The sequence below is a fragment of the Bos indicus x Bos taurus genome, chromosome 2 (assembly GCF_003369695.1).
Source record: "Bos indicus x Bos taurus breed Angus x Brahman F1 hybrid chromosome 2, Bos_hybrid_MaternalHap_v2.0, whole genome shotgun sequence".
Taxonomy (NCBI): Eukaryota; Metazoa; Chordata; class Mammalia; order Artiodactyla; family Bovidae; genus Bos; species Bos indicus x Bos taurus.
The window spans coordinates 118,740,234-118,760,146 of record NC_040077.1 but is presented as its reverse complement, the minus strand read 5'-3'; the positions used below and the strand labels follow the sequence as shown (position 1 = coordinate 118,760,146).

The window sequence follows — 19,913 nt, the reverse complement described above, 5'->3', positions numbered from 1 at the left end:
CTGTTGAAAAGCAAACTGAGCATTTCCAGTCAATAAAAATACAATCCAGTCATTGAGAAGAATGACGTAGCTCCATATGTTTTTGGAGGAAAACATCTATGAATCTTTTAACTGGGAAAATGCCCAGGGAAAGGGATAGATACAGATTTCATTTTATATATTTTCTGTACTGTCTTAATTTCTTTTTAATTAGGCAAGGAAATCCATACATTAAAAGAGAGAAAGAAAATACTCAAAGGTCCTGGTTGTGTTTGGGAAATGAAACCAATGATAATTTTTATATGTGAAATTCTTTTAGAATGACATAACATAGGTACTGTTTTTATCTTTATTTTTTCTTCTATTTATTTTTTTTTAACCTCATTTCCAAAAACTTCCTTAAATGCCTGGATTATTTTCAAAATAAAAAAAAGAACACAAGGAATACATTATAACAAAATAGCTTTTTAGTTTTGAGAACTTCAGGTTTTTTAATCAGTAAAGCAGAACATAAATACACAACTTATCTTCACAGGGCTGTTGTAAAGATCAATTGACAGATATATGTATGAAATTACAGTGATGTGATGAGGTACACACATGAGGTAGTGAGGCATTACCCAGCAATACAGTGTAAAATAATACAATGTTATTACCTGACAAACATTGATGAAATCAGGTTTCTCTAAATTCATGTAGATTTTAACTAGGACTCTCAGTACTTTATTCCGAAACTGTTTATTCTGCATTAAAGACATGCAGAGCTTCAAGCTATAAGCCAGCATTCCTGGGACATCATTCTGAAAGACATAATTTGAAGAGACATCATTATCTAGTTACTGAAGCATGTTTATTTAGAAATCAAATTATTTAAATCAATATTCTTTAGTCATTCTAGGCAGCTAAAGCTTTATTTGCTACTTAAATAAAATTTAAAATTTTTAACTATTTTAGATGAAAATCTTAAAAGAAAATTACCTATTTCCCCGTCTTCATGAAAAAATGGGTTGAAAACAAATATTTAGTGCTCATCCAGAATCATCACTATATGAACACAGTATACTATAACAGAGTGGTGCTGTTAATTATTATAAAAAGATCTACACAACTGTCCATATACCAAGCAGACAACCTAGCTAATCCTCAGGATTTATCGCCTATATTCAATGACCAGGAACACAAGACGATAGAACTGTTCTCTAGCTCTGAGTGACTCAAGCTTTGAGTGCCGTCACATCTAACTGGCACTCTCCTGAGGAAGTTTTTACTCCTGATTATTTATGTTTACCTTGTGGTTCTTCAAAGCATGCCTGAATTTTGAGATACCAACCTATAAAAGTTCTTCAGCATAAACAAGAATGCTGAAGAGCTACAGGAGTATTTCTCAAAAATGGAGTTGAGAAATGTAAAATTCAAAAAAATTCACTAATTCAGAAAGACTTCCGTTGTGCATCCCAATATTCATAGCAGTGTTATTAATAATAGCCAAGATATGGAAGCAACTTAAGTATCCATCAACAGATGAATGGATAAAGATATGTGTGTGTACATACATATGCATACACACACACATATATATGCACACACACATATGTATATATACAAGGGAATGCTACTCAGTCATAAAAAAGAATGAAATTTTGCCATTTGCAGCAACGTGGATGGATGTGGAGGGCACTATGCCAAGTAAAATAAAGTCAGATAGAGAAAGACAAATACCATATGGTATCACTTATACGTGGAATCTAAAAAACACAACAAAATAGTGAATAAAATAAAAAACAAAAGCAGACTCACAGATATAGGGAACAAACTAGTAGTTATCAGAGGGGACAGGGAAGGGGGAGGGGTGGTAGAAGAGTAGGGGATTAAAAAGGGTTAATACAGGATTATATAAAAAGCATGCAAAACTTTTGAAAAGCTGTAAATTGCTATAGAATTTAAAGAAAGTTAACATTCAATGATAAAATTTATTTTGTAAGCAAGTTGTGACAAATCTGCACACATAATGAAATCAACTTAATAGACTAACATTTTTCAAAAAAATGAAGTACAATTTTAAAATACCATGATTATATCACAAGCAGAAAAAGTAGGTATTATTTCATCTTATGGGCTTCCCTGGTGGCTCAGACAAAAAGAATCTGCCTGCAATGAGGGAGACCTGGGTTCTGTCCCTGGTTTGGGAAGATCCCCTAGAGGAGGGCATGGCAACCCACTCTAGTATTCTTGCCTGGAGAATCCCCATGGACAGAGGAGCCTGGAGGGATACAGTCCATGGGGTCACAGAGAGTCGGACACAACTGAGTGACTAAGCACAGCACATTTCATCTTAAGTTACATCTATTAATATATGTCGGAGGAGGCGATGGTACCCCACTCCAGTACTTTTGCCTGGAAAATCCCATGGACGGAGGAGCCTGGTAGGCTGCAGTCCATGGGTCGCTAAGAGTCGGACATGACTGAGTGACTTCCCTTTTACTTTTCACTTTCACGCACTGGAGAAGGAAATGGCAACCCACTCCAGCATTCTTGCCTGGAGAATCCCAGGGACGAGGGAGCCTGGTGGGCTTCCGTCTATGGGGTCGCACGAAGTCGGACACGACTGTAGTGACTTAGCAGCATTAATATATGTATATGAGCATTGGGAGACAAAGTAAGATGTACTTCTTACTTTGCTTTACTCTTTTTTTAAACACTTATCACCTCTTTACCTTACAGGGAATAGGTGTCACTGCCGGTTCCCCTAATGGATTATTCCATTTGAGCAGGAACTTTGTTCCTTGCTTCCCACTGTTATCTCCATTGCCGAGAACAGTGTTGAATGAATAAAAACAAGTATTTTAGTTCTAGTCACCTGAAGACAAGGAGTAACTGCACAAAAATCAAACAGCAAAATAAGGGCCATTCTATGACACTGGGCCATTCATATATTTACACTTATTTAAACAAATCTTACCACTGCTGCTAAATGCTGCCTTAGGCTTTAGGGACCCAGTGGTAAAAGCACCTGTCCTCAAGTAGGTTCTGATCTGGTGGACCTAGTTGGATCTAGGGGTTGAGGAGGATATGGCTGGCAGGGAGTGACAGAAGGATCTGTAAACAAATGACAGGTGAACTGAACTATGAATCTTGAACAGGAATAAAGCAGGTAAGGAAAAGAAAAGGATGTTTTCCGGAGGGGCAATGTTTTTGGTAAGGGGAATGAGGCACCGTCCATCTAGAAGAAGAGACAAAGTCAAGATGGCTGGAGTACAGAGAGCTAGCTCGTGGAGAAGGAAAGAGGGTGAGGCAGGCTAAGTGGGCACTTAACAGATCAATCTTCATTTAACTCAGGCTTGCACCTCTCTGACCACATTGGTTGGTGACTTACAATTGTCATAATTATTGCAAAACACCCCCAAACTAGGAAAGTATAGTTTTAGCCGTAATAAAGGGACTACAATAGTAGCTATCATTATAGTCTTCTTTAAAAGGGCAGAGGACTTCTCTGATGGTCCAGTGGTTAAGAATCTGCCTGCTAATGCAAGGGTCACAGGTTCAATCCCTGGCCTGGGAAGATTCCCCGTGCCTTAGGAGAGCCACGGCCACGTGCCATACTACTGAAGCCTGCACCCTAGAGCCCATGCGCTATAGTAAGAGAAGCCACGGCAATGAGAAGCCCAAGCACAGCAACTAGAGAAAGCCTAATTAAGACAACTTCCCCATGCAAGACCTCAAAGGAATAAAAGTGGTAAGACAAAAGAGGCTATTCAACAAGCACAGCCAAAATTCCTTTAAAATACATTAAAAATATAAAAAAGCATATTTTAAAATCATAAAAATAAACTTTTTTCAAAAGAGCATTGCATTTTATTCTAAGCTAGAGTTTCTTCTCACTATAATTTTCAGTTTTAATAATTTGCTCTGCTGATTCTTCATCAATAACAATCTCTAAAGTTGCACCCTCTACCTACCGACTCAAGTATAGTCTTCTCAAAGACGTCCAGTCTTCGTGTTTCCAGAGCAATGCCGATAGCTTGCTTATACTTGTGATCATCCAGACATCTTTGAAACATTTTATTCACAATGCCTTCCAATCTCTGGTCAATTGGTTTTTTTTCTCCTTCGGGCAAATCTGCATTTTCCACACATTGTTTGGTGTAGTGATCAATGCACTTTGCTACAGAGAAAATAAAATAACTGATTACTTTGTAAATTGGGCTGATACTACTAGAAAGGACAATACCTACATTTATCACCATGAAAACTTACGGGATGACTGTGGAGTAATAAGTAAATTTCAAATATTTTAAATGCTAGAAGTTATACCTTCAAACAATACCTCCCTTCATAACAGTTATACTAATTCCATAAGTTGACATTATTTAAAACATTACTATCTTTTTACTGTACTTTGACCAAAATTACATTATTCAACTTGGCCAAGCTGCTTATTTTACAGAGTTGGCTACAAATAGCTGACTGTTTCACTTTTCAAAAAACAAACACTTGCCATTGAGAATATTAACAAAAACCTATTGTAGCAATTATCACGTGGCAATAAATTATCAGTCTTCACATTAATGAAACTATTAGTTCCTTGAGAGTAGAGCCTGCCTTAATCATCTTTGTAGAATAATGGTGAAATGACCTGAAATGTGTCACTGGTCCCAAAGGCAATCCTAAAGAAGATTTCCAAAACCCTTTCCAGCAATCAACTAAAATATTCACTGCCTCAATGTGAGGTAGGGAGAACTTTTCACACATATTTCCCCTCTCCCCTAGAGTATGAAAATTCATGCAGTGGTGCACATGCACTATTTGGCTTTCACATTTCACAATGATTTGGATGAAAGGGGAGGAAGTATCATGTTTACAACTTACACTACTTTACCATCATACCATAAACTTGTTAAGAGCAACCAAAAAGGGAAATTACCCTAAGACTTCTTCCACCTTCATAAGGAAGATAGCCACTCAAGCTAAATGAGATATATAACAGCTGTCCTCTCTATAACTCACTGGCTTGTCACTCTCCATTTCAAAGAGAAAGGTACAAGGACAAGATTAATGAGTTGCAAACTACAGCCTTAGCAAACAGAAATGATTGAACTAGCAGGAAGAACTGCCGATCGACTACAAGGCCCATGTCAATGGGGCTATATTCGGGGGAAGCAGAACACTTTCCTAAACTGGAATATACCAGGTTCAGGATCGATCCAGGAAGAATTAGACAGGTTCAGGTACAGTTAGTAAGAACAAAGTGGCAGTCACAACACAGACCTTAAACAATTTTCATTGCAGAAAATCTTTACCAGGCCCCAACAGGAGCTTTTTGAACCAAATGTAGTTGCGAGGAAACATTACCCCTGTCTCACCAGAGAGGAATCTCAGATTTAATAATGGAGAAAGAAAAATGTTACCTCCTAGTTTCAAATGAGACTCGTGCTCTCACTTACCAGGTATATACTAACTGTAGCCTCATTTCTAGCTAAAGTCTTATTACAATTGGGAGAAAATTTTTAGCCTTGAGTTTTCTGAGTGTACTGTTTATGACATTCATTTAAGGTCCTACGAAGGTGTTCCTAAATTCTATTTTATGTATCTTTTCACAGATCTCACTGATATTATGAAAAAAAAAAAAAAATCCATTCTAATAGTCCCAAGAAAACTAGAAGGGTGAACCCCATTTCTACCTAAAGAAGAGCAAACAGAACTGGTCTACCAATCAACAATCACCTCTTACAAGCTAAGATTAAGATGATACACAGGAAGGAAGCTGCCACCTCATGGACCAACTGTCCTGATTAAAATCATTTGTAAAATGGTAACATTACAAGCACCTGCAGATCAATGCTGGATAAAATTATCAACACTCATCAAAATAAATCCTTCAAATAAAAGAAAAGAGATAAAAGAATTTAACTCCCCATTCCTAACAATGCAGGGGAAGTGTTCTGGTTTCAAATGATATGGTCTATTCTTTAAAATAATCTGTTCTTCCCACAGGATTCACAGATGAAAACTCCAATTTAATGAATCCCCAACAACAATAAAGCTTGAAACATCCTCGCACCATCATGGCAAAAAATTTTTAAATGTGAACACAAAATCTTACTACAAACTTCAGGGACATTTGAAAAGTACCCCTTTGGACTCCCTAGTACAGCATTTCCCAATTTCTGAAAGAGAATACCAATTTTCTCCCTTTAAAAGTGCAGGGGAATAATACAGATCTCCTCTTAATCAGGAATTAAAAAAACTAGCTATACTATACACATTTCCAGAAAACACTCTTGGGCTATCTGTAATTATGACCTAAAGCTTGATATTCCTAAAGACATGTCTGAAGGGTACACAATCTCTTCTTTCATCTATTAGAGCAAGTGTTTTCTAATATTTTTAAAGCTACAAAAGCTCAGAACAAAATCTTACAGAGCTGATTCAACTTGCAAGATGGAGAACCCAGAGGCTTGCCTGTGTGCTACCTTCTCACTTCAAAAATACAGAAAAAAATAAGACAACAACGGTTACTAGTAGAAACAATATGGATTTCGTAGAGATTAAGCCTAGATTTTAAATTCTGACCCTCCTATTTAATAACCATGTGTCTTTATCATCTTGAAACCCAAGTTTTCTCATCTTTACAACAGGGTGAGCTCCCCCTTCACAGGAAAGCTATGAATAAACCATGAAATGAAGAATGACCAAGACAGTGCCTAGCACAGTAGAAATACTGAATAATGTTTGTGCTAGAAACAGTTCTATAAATTGCTATCATTTAATTTCTGTTATTCACAATAACCTGATTAAATTTTTTTGTATAAGCATATGCCCACTGGAAAAGAGATGACCATAACCACTGAGATAACTAACTTTGCCTTAAGTCAGCTGTTTCTGAATAATTTCTTAGTCACTCTTAAAATATTTTGTGAGGTGAGTGCTTTCATTAATAATTACTGTTATTGATGTTACTGTTTATTATGATAAATAACAGCACAGAATTCTAAGGCAGATCTAAAAACTCAAGTCTGCATAAGATTACTGTAGAAAGATTATGAACTTTCATTAAAATGGAACGTGCCAACATCAAAGAGTAATTCAGGGGGGAAAAATGCTATATGTAGGAGAGCAAGAAAGAGGCCAACAATATAAAGCCTTACTAGATGGAAGATAATTACCTATAATAGTTTCCACATATTCAGAGTTATCATTGACATTGAAGAGGTCACCTGCTCCAAGTGCATAATTCAGAGACTCCTCAAAAGCCCCCAGGTGATAAAATACTTTAGATGCCACTAAGGCCGCAAACTGCCGACTCCGGAACCCTTCATCTTCATACAAAACTTCTCTGAAAGAAATTAGGAAGTATAGGCCTAGTTCAAACTGTGGTTCTCTTTAAAAATTCCAAATCTATATACTCAAGTCACAATTTAGTGGCAGCAAATTTCTAAATGAATTTATAAATCACAAGACCCACATCCATGGATAATTAAGGTTGATCTACTTTATTCCAATTAATAGAAACAAATTCTTACATTTTGTCTACAGACTCAGAAATTTCTGCCCAGAAGTCATTGACAACTGCATTCAATTTGTGTAGTGCAAATTCCTGTAGAAGATAAAACCAAAATTCGATTTTGAGACAGGCTTATCATTATATTTCCTTAAAAAAAAAAAGCAAACAAATCAATGGCCAAATTTTAAGTCATATTTACTAAAAGTTTTAATCTATGACAAATATAAAAGTTTACCAACTAACTTACATTTTCTCTTTGGCTTACATACTTCCTTTCTGTTTTCAGTCATAGAACATGAGACTAGCCATATAATGTCACTCCTTATCATACTGAACATTTTTATTCTTTGACAGTATGTGTAAGATTGACTCTAGGTTGCTGGTTTGGATATAAATGAATTCAGGTGCCTAGAGCCAACTAAAGTATATTTAAAATTCTTGTCGTATGAAAAAAGTTTTAAAATACGTGATTTCTGTTGATATAGAAAATTGGAGGGGGGTTGGTTTCTAGGTACCATACTGAGATTTATTTGCCTCAGCTTTGCTAAACTCTAGGGAAAACCAACTGTTGTTGCCAAAACACTGTCTTCTGGGTCTAGATTTCAATGAGTGGTTATAGACTGGGTACGATGCTATTTTAAATGATGGAATATACACAAATATCAATATAGCCAAACAGTTTCAAAGCACAAATATTAAGCCCAGTTAATTTTCTTCAACTCATACCTTAAGCTGTGGTTCTTCTTCATCCAGAAGAGAAATAATTCCAGCTACAAGACAAAAGGTAGACTGTGATTAATTTAGTTGCTCAGCTGTGTCCAACTCTTGTGACCTGATAGACTGTAGCCCGCCAAGCTCCTCTATCTATGGGATTCCCCAAGAAAAAATACTGAAGTGGGTTGCCATCTTCCAAACCCAAGGATCGAACTGGGGTCTCCTGCATTGCAGGCAGATTCTTTACCAACTAAGCCACCAGGGAGGCTATATATTGTGATTATGCAATATATATGCTAAGATAAACTAATGCTTAATGAAAAATATATCACAGTTGGAAAATAAGCATTTTTTGAGGGGTGACTTCATTATAGGAATGATTATTTTTCTTTAAAACCAAAAAGTTTCTATTTCAAAGTTCAAGAGTTAACTGTTATCAAACTCTCACGATACCACATATATCACATTATGTGCCTAATTCAACAGTTTTCAAAGTATGGCTCCTGGATCAATTGGTACAAACATTACCTGGGAACTTGTTAAAAATAAAAATTCTTGGCCCCATTACAGATCTAGTGAATCAAAAATTGTGGGGGTGGGGTCCAGTAATGGGGCCACAAGCCTTCCTTACAATACTGATATTCATTATAGTTTGAAAATCACTGGCCTAATTGACTGACCAAAATGAGAAACTTGCCTACACAATTTTAGAATAAAATTATTCACACGAAATAAACCAAGAGTCATAAAATTATTTACAGAAGCAGGAATATTTACTTGTCAACTCAATGGAGTAAAATAATTTGACTATTTCAAGATGCTTATATTAAGGCACCTCTGTTGTATTACAAGTAACCTACAAGGTTTCACTAAATGATGAGCAATCTCACTTGTTCTGACATGTTACTGAAGCAAAGCAATCCTCATGCGAGCCTGAGGTGTTGGCACCAACAGTGAAGAGTAGAGGAAATAACTGTTCTCTCCCAAAAATGCACCCTGAAATACAGTCACATATCAAAGGGATTATTAAGGGGGGGAAAAAAGTGGGAAATTATTGTCCTTGAACCATAAAGCAAACTAAAATGTTTCTCAGATGTTTTCCATGTAGGTCCTAAAAATCATTCTGCAACAGTGAGTTGAAACTGTAAGCTGATACAAAAAGTGTCAAGGCAACTTTCCTTAGTAGATGTAGTCATTTCTAAGTGTTAAGTGTAGGTTTGCCAAACAGCTTCAGGAGTCTTTAAAGAGTCATATGGGAAAAGACACAAAATTCAGCGAAGGAAACTATGCCATGGTTCTAGCTAGGGCATATTACTATTCTAAAACTTTAAATGCAAATAAAAGGAACCTCTTGGTGCTATAGGTTGGTATAACAAATTCAGAAGAGAGAGGCTGAATTGAAAGCATGAAGAGAAAACAGATTAAAGAATCCAATGTGGGGGGTGGGGGGAGATTGGGAACTAGTGACAATGAAGAGCTAATAGAGAAGAGTGCCTTAAATCTGGAACAGATGGTAAACAGCAGAACGCTTTATCAAAATACTAAAAATGCTACCCATTCCCTTATCAACAATCAACAGTATGCCTGAACTGCTTTTACCAAAAGACGTGATGAAAATTTTTGTACACTCTCCTGTTTGGTTTCACTTATGACTAACGTGTTACATGGTTGTCCTGGCTTAGAAATGCTGCCATTGTCCATGGAACACAATGAAATCAAATACCTACACTTCATACACAAATATTTCCCATCTTAAAAGCAGGAGAACTCACCTTTAGATGGGGGATGGGTGCACTGGGGAATGGGAAAGGTTTCAGGATGCTAAAAAATCTCCTGTGCCGTAATACGAAGTCAGCAAGTACTATCTAAGTTGCTGTATCAACTTATAGCATTATTTAAAATAGCATATTATTCATAAACATGAAGCTATGCTCCAGAAGACACAGCCTGAAGTTGAAACAGTTGCCTCAAAGAATTTCATTCTAACATCTCCCTTTTAATAACCCCCTATCTCTCTCTCCACTCCCTTTCACAGCCAAAACTCTTGAAAAACTTAACAGTACATGCTGACCTTTTATTCACCACTGTGTCTGTAGTGTCCTGCAAGTGCCTAGACCATAAATGAACAAATAAACTGACTAATTCAAACTGGAACCTGTTAGCTTCTCTTTAGCACCAGGGACAGATCCTAAACCACAGCCAGCCAAAGAACAGGAAATCAGGTGACAAAAAGGTTTGGAGCAGAAGCTGATTAAGTAATCCTGTAAATGTAACCAATGAGTAACAAAATAAGTACTATTCTACCATCACTGAGCCTCAGAGCAGGACTTCAGAAATCATCAGGTTTAAATTCTATTAAGTTCCATACAAGTGTTTTCTTTTTAGCCTCTACTTCAAATACTCTAGTGACTGATTTATTGATTCGATTAGTTAACTGATTTCTTCATTCGAGATACACTTTTGAAGTTCTGCCATCTGCTTGGCAGTTCTAGGAATTATGAAAGGTTTCCCGCCCAAAATTCTACCACAGACAGAAAGACAGTAGTCAGGTAAGTAAACAAAGTAATTACAGGACTGTAATGAAGGAAGGGGATGGATCAGGGGGAGAGACCCAGCATGTTTTAATAGGATGATCAGGAAAGACTAAAATGTGATCAGAAACTAAGGACTGAGAAGCTAAGGGAAAACTTGAGGAAGAAGAGTTTAGAAAGGGGGAAGAGAATGTGACAGGGCCCATAGGAAAGAAACTGACATATTCAAGGAACAGAAAGGCCAGTATGATTATGTAAAACCGAAGAAGAGAGTAGTACAAGACAAAGCAGGAATCAAATCATGTAGGTCTTTAAATTTGTATTTTATTATAAACACAACAGAGAGCACTGAAGGATTTTAAGCAAAAGAATATTATGTGATTAAAGTTTAAGAAAGAATACTCTGACTACAACAAGAAGAATAAACTATATGGAGGTAATGTTGGAAAAACAGAATCTTAGGGCTCTCAAAGCAACCCAGGCAAGAGATGAAGGTACTTTGGGCTAAGAAGATGAATCTGAAAAATAATGAGTCCTACATTTACAAGTGGTAAGAAATTTAATGCTAATTTTATCTTTACAGAATTCTGACTGGAAAAGCTTTTACTTATACTGAACTAAAACAAAAGTCTATGTACCGGTGGCATTTCTTCAAGTGTAAAATTATGCCTTCCAGGGTCCCGCCAATTTAAGCAATCTTTAGAAACACAAGTTCCTTAAAAGTGCAAGTCACTGTCTTCTGATCATCAGTTTGTTTACAACAAAACACTTGCGGGACAAGTGTAGAGTAAAGCAGGACGAGAAAAAGGTCTGTGAGCCGGCAAAAAAAAAAAAAAAAAAAAAGGCACCAAGACTGTGGACAACTTTGTGCAGATCGATCTGTAGTGAGGGGCTTAAAAATCTCCACTTGAAAACTGACTTCGGAGCTGATACCACTGCAAACGTCATTCCACGAATCCACGCGCTCAAGGGTTAAGTAGAGGAAACCCGCCCGCACACCCAGGAGTTCCTTCTTCAAGGTAGCAGAGTTACCGCGCATCCAGCCTCAAAACCTTAGGCTGATTCTCAGTACACAGGAAAAGTTCTCGGGGTGCCTAATTAAAATATCCTTGGAATAAACTCAGAAACGACCTGCCCCAGCCCTCGTTTAATTTAGATTTCACTCCAAAGAAGATAAGAGCTGGGTCAGGTCGGGAAGTACTGTGTAGCATGGGCTGCCTTACTGTCCGGCTGCACAGAGGGAACCATCCCACCCTAACCACCCGCGAGAAAGGGCTGGGATCGGACGGCCCCACACGCTCAACCTCGGGAGGGAGGGAATTAAGGAAAAGCCGTTGGGGTCGCAGACCGGCCCGGGAAGCCCCTAGGGTGCGGGCACGGGTCGGGGGGAGTGGCTGGGGAGGGACGACGAGCCGGTCCACTCAGCGCGATTTTCCCCCCGAGCCGGAGGTGGTCGCGGGGCCCCCCTCGGAGAGGCCGGGCCGCACGGCCAGCTCCCGCCCGGAGGTGGGCTTCGGACAGCGAGGCGCGCCGCGCCTCCGCCGAGGTGCCCAGTCACCGGCCCTGACTCAGCTAAAAGCCGGCGTGGCGGCTCCTCCCTGGCGGCGCCGGCGGCGGCCCCACTCACCGGCCGAAGTGATCATGGCTGCGCCCCGCACTCGCCCGCCCGCTCGCTCGCCGCCCGGGCCGCGCCGTGTATCTGTCAGCTCAGGGCCCGCTCGCTTCGCCGAGCCTCCTGGCTCCCCCCGGTGCCCTGCTCGAGTCAGTCGCCGCCTCAGGCCGCCGGCTCACTTCTCACCCAGGACCCTGCCCGCCCCGGAGCTGCCCGCGACGCCGCCTGCCGCCCGGCGCGAATTCTGCCCCCTGGGCCAGTGTCTCCCCGGGCCGCCGCTGCCGCCCCGCCTCGCGCGGGATGGGGGTGCACGAAGAGCTCCATGGTCTTCTCTAACCCTCCTCGAGGCCACAGCTCCCACGGGGACAGGAACTCGCGTCCGCACCTGGGGTCAGGCTTCAGAATAGCCACCCCTAGAAAAAGGACCCCACCGTCACCCGCCATTGATGAGAAAAGGGAGGTTGAGGGGAGGTTGCTCGCGGTGTTGGCAGCGCCACCTGCTGCCTGGGCGGTCTCCCTGCAGCGCCCCCCAGCCAAGCCTTTGAGGGTCTGGGTAGTGCAAAGAGCATTTTCTTAGAAAAGTGATTTTCAAAATTTTTAAAAAGTGGAGCCCAGCTTTAAAAGAAATTCTCACATCAGTGCTCTATTATCGTATCACAGTGAATGCCTAAGTAATCACTGGTTTATCATAAAGTTGAACAAGGAAAGTTTTAATTTACATTTGGAATAGTGAATATTGTAAATGGTTTAAAAATCAGAAATATACAAAGATATACAGTGAAAAGTGTTCCAAAGGAAAAAAAATGTCGTTGTTGCCTTCCCTCTGCCCAGTTCCTCTCAGCCTCCATAGCAGCGGGTTCCTGTTTTTTAGTATATCTGATTTGAAATGGCAGTTATGATCGCCATCCGCGGTTTTATTCCAGCTTTAGTAGACAATTTACTTCAATAGTCAGTACTGAGAAAGTCTTGACAAACATGAGTGACAAATGGTGGCATTTTAAAGCTTCTAGCCTCGCACTATCAAGCTAGTCTTCAACAGGCTAGTTATTACTAAAGCTTATTTCTGAGGCCTTTTCAAAACAGTTTAACCTAGTTCCACAAACCATTGTTTCTCACTGGAAATAAAATTTGATTGATGACACACTTGAGTGTCATCAACTAAAAAAAATTAGTATTCTTAAAGCTATGTGTTAAAATATATTAAATGTAATTATTAAACACTTTTGAAGAATCTAGCTCAGATTAAAAGGCACTGCCCTCAGAAGTGTGCATGAAAAACAAACAGGCTGAGTACTGATCAGTACTCTGACTGATCACTCACATAAAGACTCTTGTGTGCCCCAAAGTCCTAAAAGAATCAGATACAAACGCTAACAGGTAGTGGAAATGAGTGAAGCACGTCTAGTGTAAGAAAACACCGGCTCAGCAGGATAGTGCATGGAAACTGATACTAGTGTGTGAGGGGCAGTAGGGGGTAGCGGCGACTGGGACAAAGTGAAGAGTGATGCCCCGATTCAGGGCTTTCCTGATGGCTCTGTGGGTAAAGAATCCACCTGCAATACAGGAGACACAGGAGACACAGGTTCAATCTCTGGGTCAAGAAGATCCCCTGGAGGAGGAAAATGGCAACCCACTCCAGTATTCTTGCCTCAAAACTCCCATGGACAGAGGAGTCTGGCAAGCTGCAGTCCAAAGGTCGAAAAGAGTTGGACTGAGCGATTGCGAATGCTTGCCCACCCCATTTAAAGAGAGCAGTGGCTGCTTGCTCCTACTGTGGTGGTCGGCCAAGATGCGGGCTACTGTCATGAGGGCTTATGACTTTTTTCCAAGAAAAACCAGAAACCAGAATTTTTTGTGAAATCCTTGGAATTTTTAAAGTTGGTAACTCGGGTGAAATGGGTGAAGAGGGTAGAAAGGTATAAACTTATATTTATAAGAAAAATAAATTTCCCCTCTTTCTTTTTTCGCTGCAGCAGCTCCCAACAGCCTTGACTTCCTGCTCACCATCTCACAATTCTGCGGGCCATTCTTCACAGCCAGCCTAGAGCACTACTCAAAACAAGGAAGACAGGGACTGTCTCCTCCGAGCTCCTCCAGGACTTTCACCCAACCCTGCTTACCCTCCACCTGCATGCCCCACTCCTCTGCCCTGTGGGCCACACTCCTGCCATCCTGAGCAGCTGTGCAGCCGTGCACCTTGTCTCTGACCGCCCTTCTACCTTCAAGGCCTTTTCCCTCTCATACCCAGCTAATCAGACTTGTCCTGAGTTCCAGTCAAGCCACACCTCCTCCAGGAAGCCTTCCATGACCACCTTACGATGTGTCCCCTTACAGCCTTTACCCCACACAGCTATAATCTTATCTCCTTGCCTATGTTCCAAGTAGACAAGGAACTACTCAAGGGCACAGCCACATCTCATTCATCTGTGTCCCCTATGGTAACTAGCACAGGGTCACGCAGGTAACAGATGATCAATAAATGTTTATTAGACCAATGGCACAAGGGTGGAACTCAGACCTATATCTTAGAAACCCCTGCCTCTCCAAGACTCTAAAGTGATTTCTTTTCAAAGGACACAGCAAGACCACAGAAAGGATTCTTACCCAGTGCTCTGTTCATAAAACAACAATCTCCCTCCAGATTTAGGGGTAACACAAAAGATCTCAAAGCCCCAACGAGGTCAGTTGTTGTCTCACACTCGTATGGGCTGGGCCGGGGTCTCTGTCAAGAGTGAAAGGAGGAAACCATGATTCTGATTTTTATTTGCACATATACCCACCTTGGTGCTTCCCTGAAGCTCAGTGGGTAAAGAATCCGCCTGCAATGCAGGAGATCCCCGTTCGATCCCTGGTTTGGGAAGATTCCCTGGAGAAGGGAAAGGCTACCCACATTCCAGTATTCTGGCCTGGAGAATTCCATGGACTGTATAGTCCATGGGGTCGCAATGAGTCCGACACTACCGAGCGACTTTCACTTTCACTTTCATACCCACCTGGAGCAGGATTCAGTCCGAAGCGTAGCGGGAGCATCTCCGTGGCCCGCGCAGCGCCCTCTAGTGGTTGCAGCGCCTCCCAGAAGGCGGAGAAAATGGGAAGGGGCGAGCTCTCCAAAGCGAGCACCGTCTATCCGCTGCCCCAGCCTCCCATCCGCCCCCGCACAGTCCGTAAGCCTTCTGGCATTTAAATCCTGGGTCTTCGGAGGGCCCGGTCCTCCTGTGAAGAACTGGATTTGATTGCTTTCCACCTCCCCACCCCCCGCTACTTTTTTAAAAATTTGGGGATTTTTGAAAAAAAATTTTTTTTTTGGCCTCCGTTTGGCATGCGGGATCGTAGTTCCCCAACCACGGATGGAAGCCCTGCCCCCTCTAGTGGAAGCCCTGGGACTTTTTCTTTAAAAAAAAAAAAAAATTATTGATTAATTGAGTTTTACAACAGATATTTTAAGCGAATTGAATCTACGTATTTGATTTTTACAACAGATATTTTAAGCGAATTGAATCTACTTATTTATTTTTGGCCTTGTCACCTGGAATGCGGGATCTTAGTTCTCCCGCCAGGGATTTAAAACGACCACCACCAAAGGACACCATCCACTCCAATCAAGGGCAGGGGCAGAACTCAAGGGATAGCTCCTCTACTTAGACGTATTAGACACATATACTTAAGCGTTGTCCGATGACTGAATTGGGTGTCGGTTTTTAAATTTCAATGAAATAAAATTTTAATTTAATTTAAAATCAGTTCCTGGGTTGCACTAGCCACCTTTCAAGTGGCCCCCTGGGGCTGCCAAAGACAAGTGCTGGTGGCTGAGGTGAGGGTGGCAGATCCACTTTTCTTTTTTAAAAATTTATTTATTTTAATTGGAGGCTAATTACTTTACAGTATTGTGGTGGTTTTTGCCATACATTGACATGAATCAGCCACGGGTGTACATACGTTCCCCATCCTGAACCCCCCTCCCACCTCGCTCCCATCCCATCCCTCAGGGTCATCCCAGTGCACCAGCCCTGAGCACCCTGTCTCATGCATCGAACCTGGACTGACAGTCTATTTCACATATGGTAATATACATGTTTCAGTGCTATTCTTTCAAATCATCCCACCCTCGCCTTCTCCCACAGAGTCCAAAAGTCTGTTCTTTACATCTGTGTCTCTTCTGCTGTCTCACATATAGGGTCATTGTTACCATCTTTCTAAATTCCATATATATTGTTAATATACTGTATTGGTGTTTTTCTTTCTGACTTACTTTGCTCTGCATAATAGGCTCCAGTTTCATCCACCTCATTAGAACTGATTCAAATGCATACTTTTTAATGGCTGAGTAACATTCTATTGTGTATATGTACCACAGCTTCCTTATCCATTCGTCTGCCAGTGGACATCTAGGTTGCTTCCATGTCCTGGCTATTGTAAACAGTGCTGCGATGAACACTGGAGTACATGTCAGACCCACTTTTCATGGGAGTGATCTTGATCTCCACAGAGGTGATGAGCTCAGCAAACACAGGCAAATTTTCAGAAGACCTCTGTGCACGTGCCCTTTGCCTGGCTCTGCCTCTCTGTCTCTTTCTGTGTCCCTGTCTCTGTCTTTCTCTTTCCCTTCCTCTCTCTTCCTTTCTCCTTTCTCCCTCTTTTCCAGCCATGTGTCTTTAATCACTGACTGCCAGGGATTGCTTCCTAAGCTGCCGAGTGATAAGGTGCAAAGGGCCGCTGTCGGTTCCAGGACACCAGGGATCAGATCCCTGTTGCACAGTAGTTCTGCTGTATAGGGGGTGGGTCCACCTACGTGGCAGCCGGGCTCGTGCCGGGAGGTGCTGTCATCAAGGGCTTGGCAGAGGACAGCGGGCAGTAAAACTGGTCACGTGGCTACTGGTTGCTTCATGTATAGCCCGCAGGCCACATGCTTTTTGACAGAAAGCACTTATTCATGGAGCAGAAACGGGAAATGCAGATGGGGACTTGGGCCTCCAGGGGGTAGGTGCTCCGTTGGAGGGAAATGCCCGGCTGGGGCTGGAATTGGCCTGGATGGACTAAAGCATGAGAGAACCCTGGAAGCCATTGAAGATGTTAGGGTCTCTTTCCTCGAAGGACAGTGACCAGGAAGGCAATGCCTATCTTGGGAAACTGGAAGTCTGCCATGGACGAGCTGATGCTGGAAGCCACTGTCCCCTCGTGGGGTGGGGGAAGGGTGTAGGGAGAGGGCATGGTGGGTATAGGGTCCGGAGTAGGGGCTAGGGTGGCTGAGAGAGTGAAAGGTCTAAGATGACGAGCCAGCTCTGGGCTAGTGGCCAGGGGTGGGAGGAGTCACAATGTGCCCTCAGGAGAGGTCTCCTGCACTCTGGCTGTTCTATCCGAGGGCTACTAGCCCCAGGTGGCCGCTTGAAATGTGGCTTGTGCAACCCAGGAACTGATTTTAAATTAAATTACAATTTTTTTCCATTGAAATTTAAAAACGGACACCCAGTTCAGTCACTGGACAATTTGTAAGTGTATGTGGAACAATCTGAAGATGTAAATCTATTTTTGCAACTGTAAATTTAATAAAATCTAAATATAGAGTAAGTGTTTTGAATAAAACTTATCTGAAGTGTAAAATTCTCACTGGGATTTCAAAGACGCAAAATGTCTCATTAAAATGTATTAAAAATGCGGTTGGAATGATACTATTTTGGACATACTGAGCTAAATAAAATGTTATTAAAATGATTTCCCCTGTTTCTTTTGATCTTTTTTACAATATGGCTACTAGAAAAGCTAAAGCTACAGGTGTGCCTGTAGGTTCTCCTGAGACGAGCTGGTCTAGACTCACCCAAAGGCCGCAGTCCCTCTGCCCTTGGATTCGGGCCAGGCCCCTTGCCTTACTTCATAGTCATGGCTGCTCCTTGGTGATGGCACAGGCAGGGCCAGACCAGACCAGGGGCAAAAGTTGAACACAATACCCACCTCTCTCTGGGGTTAAGGGGCTGGGAGTGACCGCCATGGCAGCTAGGAGTTCTGGAGAGCACAGTGCCCCGGACGGGGGAGGGTCAGGGTGGTCAGGCTGGAGGCCTTCTGGTGTTGGGGTAGTGATCTGAGGCCACACCCTGCTCTGCGAAGACCTTGTCAACCAGTGAGGAAGAGAAAGAACTCCTGTGACAAGACAAAGGCCCGGTTTCTGCCACTGGGACTCTTTATGAGGGCTTGGTCACAAGGACTAAGCACAGCACCTAATTACTCCAAATAAATGCAGAGCAGGACAGTCACAAGCATGATTTAAGACTTAAAATCTGAATTTCTGTCTTGGAAATGCACTGGTCTGCACTTGCAGCAGGAGGCCTGGCTGGGACTGGGCAGCTCAGGGAGGAAGCCAGACAAGATTCACGCTCTTGTCAAAGCCCTGGTCCCACGACAGCCTCAGCGCCCAGCCAGTCATATCCCATGGTCCCTCGGAGTCGAATTCCAAGATCTCTGTGAACCACAGCGTGGCTTGGTCTCTGCCTCTGCTCCATATTGTATATATGTGTTAGTAGGTCAGTCGTGTCTGACTCTTTGCCACCCCATGACTGTAGCCCACCAGCTCCTCTGTCCATGGAATTCTCCAGGCAAGAATACTGGAGTGGGTAGCCACACCCTTCTCCAGGGGCTCCTCCCAACCCAGGGATCAAACCCATGTCTCCTGCAATGCAGGCGAATTCTTTACCACAGAGCCACTAGGGAAGCCCCTGCTCCAATTAGGCAGCCCCAGATTGAAGGCAACCAGAGGGTTCCGGCCCAGGGACCAAAGGCTTCAGGGATACATGTGGGATTCTGGGCGTCACTCCTGCCTTGTACCCTGTTTCCCCCTGAACTTTCCACATGTAATAATGTGGCAGGCTGCCCAGGGCAGCTTCCACTTCTGTCCCAATCCTTGAGCCACTTACACACAAAACCATGTCACGAGGGGGTTATACAGGCCTCGAATACAAAATAAGCGGCTTCCTCCTAAACAACTGGCTTCCTCCGCTGTGTGGGCTGTGTTTGCCTCCCAAACAGGACAAAGTGCAGCCTCCTGACCACAGGAACAGCCCTGCAGCGGGGATCTGCTACAGCATGGATGGCTTTCAGGTTAACGTGGCCACCATCAACCTTCTCCAGGCACGTGGGGTCCTAGGTGGTCTGTCCCGGCTGAGAGGGGCTTGTTTAGACCACAGGTTTGGGGGCCTCAGCCCCTGGCCCCTTTGCAACTTTGCCTTAAGCCTGTGGTTTGATCACCAAGGGACCCCTGTGCAGAGTCCTCTTGTAGACAAAGGCTTTGAGAGGAAACCGTGACGCACATAGTATAAAGGGCTCTCTCAGACTCCGTTAGGCTGTCTCGGCTTGTTAAACATTCGCGTGTGCAGACACACACCCTAATAAGTACCAAGTTAAATGCTATCTTTTAAAGAAAAGGCAGTCTCTTTTAAATGTTTACTGATACTTTCCAGCTGCCGGTTTTCCAATCCCAACAAATGTGTTCGCGGACATGTCACCCTGCCCAGGACTGGGGGATTTTCAGACCAGATGATTCCAGAGGCCCTGCTATTCGCCCTGATGCCCTGCTCTCAAAGGTCCCTTC

General features: G+C 42.4%; 1 protein-coding gene across 3 annotated transcripts in view; it reads right to left on the bottom strand.

Moving 5' to 3' along the window:
- PSMD1 (proteasome 26S subunit, non-ATPase 1) overlaps nt 1-15,382 on the bottom strand; it is an 84,374-nt gene extending 68,992 nt beyond the window's left edge. Inside the window, exons 1-6 of one of the 3 annotated variants that reach the window (XM_027516058.1) lie at nt 15,331-15,382; nt 8,207-8,250; nt 7,500-7,573; nt 7,143-7,312; nt 3,936-4,141; nt 636-779 (exon numbers count right to left, since the gene is read on the bottom strand). In XM_027516058.1, coding sequence (XP_027371859.1) covers nt 636-779; nt 3,936-4,141; nt 7,143-7,312; nt 7,500-7,573; nt 8,207-8,250; nt 15,331-15,367 — 675 coding nt within the window. In that variant the 5' untranslated portion in view covers nt 15,368-15,382. Of the gene's footprint in view, nt 1-635; nt 780-3,935; nt 4,142-7,142; nt 7,313-7,499; nt 7,574-8,206; nt 8,251-12,352; nt 12,544-15,330 lie in introns of those variants that run through there. The other 2 variants (XM_027516067.1, XM_027516075.1) reach the window with 2 other exon arrangements.
- Nucleotides 15,383-19,913: the final 4,531 nt, after the last annotated feature.